Raw genomic sequence first — 8,809 nt, forward strand, 5'->3', positions numbered from 1 at the left:
TTTCCTATGAAGAGATTACTATGTCCAGGGCAAGTTTTATTGCTTCCACGGTTTCTAGGCTTTTTATAGTTATTTTTCTCTATTCTTAAGCTAGTTTGTTTTGCAGTATAATATTTTATTTTATAGTATTTGTTTCATTATAAAATTTGGTCACACCTAAAAATATTTTTCTTCCTGTAAATAATTAATTTAACAATTGATTAAAATATAAAGACAGGTATTGACTTTATAAAATAAAATAAACAAATTTAAGTAAAAAAAAAAAAAAAAAGTCAATGAGTTTAAATAATTTTCAAATGAATTTTCACGATTTTTATAAGATTATAAAAAAAAAAAAATAAAAATAAAAAAAAAAAAAAACATCAATATTATGATTCTTAGTAATCATTAAGTAGAATGCATTTAGCAAAGAAAACAAATTCAATGCTATTAGCACATTGATAGGGAAATGATATAATAAGACAGAAAGCTATTATTAATCCTTTAAAAGTAAAATGACTATAACAGCTTCCAACTAAATACACAATGGAATTATCTAGCCTAATGAATTATGTGCATGACAAAGAGAGAGGTATATCAATTTGAATGGAAGATATGACTTTCCATTTTAGTCCAAGGTAAAGGTAAAGAGGGGTAAACTGAAAGTCATCCCATTCACGTAGATGAATTTTCAATTTTGTATTTCTCTTTTTTTTTTTTTTTTTTTTTTGGTATCATTTGCATCTTTTTCCCATATGCTCTTGAAGTAATCATTTCTCTAATATAAGTAGAATTATTTTTTTTTAAATCTAATTAATTAGAAAAGGAAAGAAAATTATTACATAATTTAGAAATAATTTTTTTTTGGGTGTTTTCGTGAGTTTATAAGAGAATGTTATTCTTCGTAATTTTTAAAAGAAAAAACTTCTAAAAAGTTTATATGCTGACATTTAAGTTGTATTTATTTATTTTATTTTATTATATATATATATATATATATTAATTTTTACCTTCAGCGCACAAGTTCGCTTTGAGAATTTTGCACTGCATCATGATTGCAATGACCAAATTTGCCACATAACAAATTGACAAGGCATATCCACAAGCATGATTATTTCACATTTCAATAATGCATTCCACTTCATTGATGAAAATCCCCATAGAAGTACAAGGACACGACTTAAATAAAGTACTTACTTTTCAAAATTTATGGCACATGGTAAATGAAAGCTTTAAAATGCAATGAGGTTTTTGTTTTTAATGAGACAATAATACTGATAAGTCAATCTGCTATCATTAGACAAATTTTTCTCACATGAAGCACATTTTTTTTTTTTTTTTGAGAATCCACATGAAGCACATTTTTTTTTTTTTTTTTTATTTTATGATGGGCATGAAGCACATTTAGCATTAACCTTTTAGCTAAATACATCATTATGTATTGAATATCAATCAACCAGGTAATTACAGCTTGTAAGCAAAGCAACTCAATATAAGTGTGGCTTCAACTCAAATGATTATGAATCTAAACTTTCAGTTCCAATCTTCAATCCCCTAATCACAATCTTCAAATTTACCATCAAATCGTGTTTACTTGCTTGTATGGAAGTAATAATCCGAGTTTCTGCAAAATATGATGCCACTTAAAATCACTAATAGGATAGATCTTGATTTTTTTATAAATTTTTTTGGTTCTTGGTTTGGCATTTCTTTCCCTTTTTTTTGGGTTTCTCTTTTTTTTTTTTTTTGGGGGGGGGGGGGGGGGGGGGGGTGGGGTGGGTGGGGTTGGGGGTGGTTGGTGTTCTGAATGATACCAAGGAGAAATTTGAAAGATTAAAAATGAAATGCATATCGTAAATATACTTACAAAATGAATTTACACAAGCAGACCCTTCACCAAAATCCGTTAGCCCCATGCCATGGAACAAGCATAATTAACCACCAGTTTACCATCAAAACCAAAATTCTGCAATGTCCAAGTAGCAATAGTTGAAGTTATGGTCATAGATAGAGCAGCTATGAAATTTAATACATAAGCAGAGAATTAAGTTTTTTACACTGTTTTTGCTAACCACATGGGAACCCCTCTTCCTAGTGCGCATGCATGTGTGTGTGTGCGTGTGTGCATGTGCACTAAGGAGATGTGTTAAGCTCTTCAAGCACCAAACTAATCCTCAAACATGTGCAGTCTCTCATCCCACACACAAAGGAAGTTCAAACATAAATCCCTAGGGTTAGTCCCAAAGAATAGTCTAAATTCTAGTTGGAAGAGTCAGAACTCATTACCCAATGGTGTGACATCATGAGCTTAACATAAAAACAATCTACAGAAATAACTAATATTTCAACTCCTTGCTTATTAGAAAAACTAACACAATATTCACAGTACTCTTATTGATGCCTTTCTCCCCCAAAATGATGTTTATGTATTCCACTTTTCTCTAATTGCCTTCAAACTGAACTCCTTATTCCACTTTGAACTTGTATTAGGGCTATGCATCTACATCGAAAGACAGGAATTTTTTTTATAGGGTTTTTAATGAAGAATACCATATACACCAAAACAGCAAGCTATAACATTCATGGCTCCCCCTTTTTTTGCACATAAAACAGAATAAGTATATTAAAGTAAACGAAAGAAGACATTCATGGTTGATATTATTTGACAATGTTAGAAGGGATCAAATGCCAATATAGCATTTGCTTTTAAGTACACACAACAAGCATGATGTCCACAACAACAGTAAAACAATGAACATTTGGTTCAAATTTCAAACCATTGCATGCAGCATTGCAGCTCCCCTGTCCTCAGCCTAAATTTCATATATCTTAACGGTGTTATAATCTTTCAGAAATAATTATCCCCAATGGCCAACAGTCAGAAAAAATCGTGAATTACAAAAATAGAATAAGGCATATTTGGAAAGCTTAACAAGCGGAATGTCCGATCAAAGCCATTTCTTTGTCTTCCACTATACCTTTTACTATCAAACAAAAATTAGACAATGTTGATACTCTCACAATAAATTTGAGCCAATTCATCATCATCATCATATATATATATATATATTGGATATTTAGTTTAATAACAATATGAATGAAAAATAACTAATTAAATTACCCCAATATAGCAAGCATTTATCCGTGGCCATAATAAAGAAGACAATATAGTAAGAAAAATTAATGAAGATACAGCAACTTACATTATACAGATCAATCACCAATTCATCTGGGTTTGGAGAGAATGCACTGTTGACATAGACAAACTAAAAAAAAGGACAAGAGATTAATATTATGAAGCCCAGAGGTTACAACAAATACAAAAAAACACCAGAAATCATCTTACCAATGTTTCCCGATGAAGTTGTCGGCGTAGAAAGTCAATTACTTTAGCAAACTTGTCAGTTCCAGGTATCTGCCACATTAAGAGTATTCAACACATGAATACAAGATTTTTTGTAAGGAAATTTTTATTGAAAAGAAGGAACACCAACCAAAACACAGAAAATATTTTATGAGATGGTCTTACGAGACTTCCCTCTCACAACATGTGAGACCTGCAGCTGCGGGTTTCACATGCTGTGAAAGGGTCATGATATACCATCTCCCAATGCACAAGGTGCATTCTTAGATGGTAAAATTAAGGAAAGTTACAACAGATTAGAACATGAATGACATGGTATATAGCCATCCATTCATACAAAGATTGTAAAAAGATCTTCTTAAGATCCACTGTAGAACATAGGTTCGATCCATTGTAGAACATAGGTTCCCACAAAAGCTCTATTATTACAGTATCTCCAAATGGCCTACATAAGACACAAAGGAGCAACCTTCCAACTATCACCCCTTAGATATTTTGCAAACCTCCCCGTCCAACATGCCAAGAAATTAACAACTGGATGAGGCATCCCTCCTACTCTCTAGTAGTTAGTAGGTCTCCAACAAATTAGGTTTTCAACAATCCTCTTAATTTTGTTTAATAAATGAGATCCATAAAGTCTGCCAATTTCCCCATTTCCCATTAGTGAATATCTCGCATGAACAAAACATCCCAATGCAGAGATCCTGGGTTCCAGCATAAATAATCTGTCACAGCTGCCTCCTTATTCTATACTGTATAACCCTGGGTATACATTCTTCAAAGCCTGATCACCCCACCACGAATCACTCCAAAATCGAACCTTAGATCCTCTACCAAGTTCAAAGTTGATATACCTAGAAAACAACTTCCACCCCGTTTTAATAAACTTCCAAAGACCAACACCATCTACACCCCTCCCCTCCCCTCCCCTCCCCTCCTTTGAATACCAACCACCCCATTCACTCCCATACTTACCATTACTTTTTCTCCAAAGAGCATTTTCCTCCTCTAAGGCAAAACGCCACAACACTTCCCCGAAACACCAAATTTCTCACCCCCAAAACAACTAGCTAGATAGAAGCGCACACCATCTTCCAAATTAGTAAATGAATTTTTACTTAATCACCATGGCATCCCAAAGTAAATCCTTCTGCACCTTCTCAATACCCCTAGCAGTGGTAGAAGGAACTGGAAAGAGGGGAGGGAAGTAAGTAGGCAAGCAAATTTTCAAACAGAAAATTTTGCATTTCCCTAATAACATGTAGTCACACCAAATTTTGTGTTAATCGAATATTATTTATTATCCTATCCATAAACTCATGTTTTGTGTATAAGTTGAAGTACAAAGAAACTTGAAATTGAAAGATGAAATGGTTATTGATATTTGCTCATTTTTTATATTTTCAAGCATGATAGAACATAATCCAACATTGGATTTGTCCGGTAAGAAAGAGTGAGTTGATCCAAGTTTAGGGCTTGCCAATTAAGGAAGTAATAAAAAAGACATGCAATGGAGGATTAAAATTAATAGAAGTAATAAAAAAAGGACTTGTCAATTAAGGAAGAAACAGAGTGTACAAATTCAAATAAAATAGAATGGAGGAAAAAGAGATGTGGCCAACCATAACCAATCCAATCCGTTAGGGATCAATAGCCAAAACCAAAAATTTAGGAATAAGGCTTGTTGTTGTTGTTAACTTTTTTTGTACAATTAGTATTACGACTCCTAGTGTCTTCCACCAAAAGCGACAAGTCGCAGGTTTGAGTCTGATAGTTAGCCTCCTCAAAAAAATTTGGATTAAGACTGCCTACCAATTACCTCTCTCAAACCCTGCAAAAGTAGGAACTTTGTGCATTGGGTATGACCTTTCCAGTATTAAGAATCCCAGTTTAACTTGTAAACTAAAAAACCTAATAATGTAATAACTAAAAAAAGAGTAAAAATACTAACTTATACTAAAAGAAAACCAAATCTAAAATACTTAGGATGTTCTAGAAAATTCTAGACTCAACTAAATTACTAAAATACCCTAAATTCACAGGATGAATGAAATGACAATTTTGCCCTAAATACAAAACCGACACAACCAATAAAATAAAAACCCAAATTAAAATTATTTTAACCCTATTGCACCACTTTTACATCAATTGGCCTTCACACGAGATCTCATAAAATAAATCTTGAATGGGAAAATTTATGTAGTAACAATTTAATCTTCCATGGCTAAGACTACATGAAACAAGAAAATCTTGGACCTCAAATCAAGCCATTTTGTCATTCATTATTTAAACTGCTATCAAGAAACGTTTCATCAGTGAAGCACAAAAATCATCTTCCATTACTTATATATTTTAAGTCTAGTAAAGACAAGAACACTCAACTATCATTGTCAAATTCTCTTAAAGCTTATTGCATTTTCTTTTCTTTTTTTTTAATTTTAAGTTACACAAACAGAAGAGAGTTTTGAACACAAGATCTCACCCTCCCTACTTATATAGTTGAAGGAAGTATCATTTGTGCTAGGGCTCATTGGCTTAAATCTAGGATTTGTGGGCATTAACAAACAGGATTTCCGTACAGAAATGTGATAGCAAAGCCAACTGCAGACAGGCTATACATGCAAGTAACACTATACCATATATTTTTTAAATAAAAAAAAGGCATGCATCAATTTTGATTCTATAATACAGTTCCTACACAACTAAAGTTGGATAATTGCACAAATTTCTGATATGTTGGAAACACATGTCATTGACAAGTTTTTGACACACCACTTGTCAACAGGAGGAAGTGCCCCCCAAATCAGAGTCATAAAGAACGGGGGAAAGAAGTTTTAGTAAAACTGATGCTATCTCCACCATACCCATAAGTCAAGGTCAGTACTTAGGTTGAAACCATTAAACTTGCACAATAATCTTTGTGATATTATGTCGATAAGTTTTTCATGTACATATGGAACCACAAATCTTAGTATGCGAACATAAATACACAAAAAGTACACCCAAAATATTTATATATATATATATATATATATTGGTGCTTTATTGAACCAAATTCTATCTTATACTTGCAATGAAGACACAAACATTGGCATTTTTCCCAAATCAGACTCAACACTTCATGAATAATTTTTTCCATCAAAATCCATCATCCATAAGATACTGGCAATTCACATCAACTTTAAAATAAATATAAAATTAAATTAAAGAATAAAAAAAATGTCTTTTATGAAACTTCTTAAAGAATATGAACTCAAGCTGACCCTTAACACACCATAATTCACTCTTATATGAAAAACCCTTATGCAGAAACTCACATAAAATCTAAAAACAAATACAAAGTCCACCCAGGGTTTCAAATTCAATTATGGTTATTGTAATAAACACTAAACAATTTGAACAAAATACATAAAAACCCATTTAAGGAATACCTTGAATTTCGCTTGTTTGAGAATAGGAGCATCACCAGTGGCTCTCAGATGAACAACCACTACATCATATTGAAAACAACACCCCCCAAAAAAAAAAAATCAATAACTGAGAGTAAATATTCAAAACTATTAATTAAACATTTATTATTAATGGGTTTTTCTTGAAGGGTTTGGTTGTTCACCTTTTTTAACAGAACTCGGAGACTGAGACTCAGCTGCCATTGTTATTTTCCTCTGAAAACAAACAAAGAACGAGTTTCGGGTCAGACTCAGATGTGGGTAAATTGCTATTTCCACGGCAAGTTTTATTGGTTCCAAGGTTTATGGGCTTAGTGTTTGGGCCGAATTGGGCTTTCCGTTTGTTATTTTTCAAACCTCAATTTCCTTCTCCCTCTCAATCTTGGTCTACTTCTTCCTCTTCCTCTTCCTCTCTCAATTTTCGGGTTAGGCTGGGATTTTATGGGTGGGTTCACCGAATAGTTTTGGGGATTTTGATTTTATGGGGAGGGTGGGTGGGTCTACCTTTACCTGAAAAGTTTTTCTTTTTAATTAACGATTTTTAGGAAATAAATAATAAAATTAAAATTAAAAATTTTAATTAAGGCAAAAAACAATGTAGTTTTGACAAGATAATAACACTTGAATGACAAGATAACGGAAGTCTAAATTAGGGTGTTTTGAAACTTAAAAAAGACAGAAAAACTTAGATGGTGTGTTTTGAAATTTACCCAAAAAAAAAAAAAAAACCAACTTCAACATAAACAGTGTCATTTTCTTTGCAGAAACGACTTTGTTTTAGTTTAGGAAAATAACATTTTTTAACATAAACTATTTTTAACTGACTAAACCAGTTTGGTTCTCGGTTTTCCTTGATTTTTAATAGAATTCTCGTTTATCTGTATAATCGGGATGAATTGGTGGTTGGTTCATGGTTTGAATCAACTAGTTTAACCATGATTTGACCTACTTTTTAAGAGATTCAAATGGGCTACATTTAAAAAACAAATAATTGCCAAGAGCTTAATAACGCAACTAAATACTTTTTAATGTTTCCAATAAAACGTTTAGGTTTCAAATCTTCCATCCCTACTATTAAAATAATTTTAAAAAAATAAAATGAAATTTTATTCAATTAACTTACTGTTTGACATATAATGAATGTGTATGAATCCTGAATAACTCCTACCTTTACTAATCCACTTTATCTTCCCTAAAACCAAATTACTCAATTTGAACTTAATATCTTTTTGTAGGTTTCAGTTAGTTTAATTTGTAAAATCTCTTGTCGCTAAATAAGGTATTTCAATCTTGGATGTCTTCATTCAAAGCACCAGGAGGTTAGTTTAATTGGTAAAATATCTTATTGTTGAATTGGATTTGAATTATAAAAGTCTCCATTAAAAATATCAAAAGTTACTACTTGAATTATAAGGCTCTTCGCTACTCATATAAGCTTTTACTAAGCCATTTTTCTAAGCCAAGCTTGAGTAACTCCTAAGTTTTCAATAAGCATTGCCAAAAGCCTTATAGCTCAATTAGTTGACATCTCTTGATGCTTTCAACAAAGACATCTTAGGGTTTAAATCCCCCATTCTCGATTATAACTATCGAACTATTAAAAAAAGGTTCTCTATAAGCATTATTTATTGTATAAACAAAGAAGAATATGGTTATCCTACTAGGTAGTTGTTATGGATAAAATTTGTGGTTAGTTGTTTTGACGGAATTACGGCCTCCTAATATGATAAATGGGATACTTCGAAGGAGTCTAGATCTCCACGTTGGACTAGCTAATAATTTCTAACAAAAAGAAGCATGACTGTTCTTTGTTCATTGTTAATATCTGAATTTAAAAGAGACAGACTTCCAAATAGATAAAAATAAACACTAATTTTCTATAATCTATCAATAAAACTAACCATAATCCAAAATAATATAACTAATCCAAACTGAAAAATGTAGCCTTGTCAATATTTATTCAATACTAATCAAAATAAATTAGGCACATAACACTCCTCCCCTTTAGAAAACCCCA

General features: G+C 32.0%; 1 protein-coding gene across 2 annotated transcripts; it reads right to left on the minus strand.

Annotated features, from left to right (window-relative positions):
• Positions 1–1,382: 1,382 nt before the first annotated feature.
• Positions 1,383–7,268, minus strand: LOC126724927 (ubiquitin-like protein ATG12). 2 transcript variants are annotated; one of them, XM_050429346.1, is made up of 6 exons: positions 6,957–7,259; positions 6,775–6,833; positions 3,326–3,394; positions 3,183–3,245; positions 1,847–1,945; positions 1,383–1,603 (listed from the first exon to the last, which is right to left on the minus strand). In XM_050429346.1, the coding sequence occupies exons 1-5, from the start codon at positions 6,994–6,996 to the stop codon at positions 1,886–1,888; spliced, it is 291 nt and encodes a 96-aa protein (XP_050285303.1). In that variant the 5' UTR covers positions 6,997–7,259; the 3' UTR covers positions 1,383–1,603; positions 1,847–1,885. The 2 variants fall into 2 exon arrangements, with proteins under 2 accessions (XP_050285303.1, XP_050285302.1); XM_050429345.1 differs by lacking the exons at positions 1,383–1,603; positions 1,847–1,945 and adding an exon at positions 1,990–2,479 and having other exon boundaries at positions 6,957–7,268.
• Positions 7,269–8,809: the final 1,541 nt, after the last annotated feature.

This window comes from Quercus robur, chromosome 5 (assembly GCF_932294415.1).
Source record: "Quercus robur chromosome 5, dhQueRobu3.1, whole genome shotgun sequence".
NCBI lineage: Eukaryota > Viridiplantae > Streptophyta > Magnoliopsida > Fagales > Fagaceae > Quercus > Quercus robur.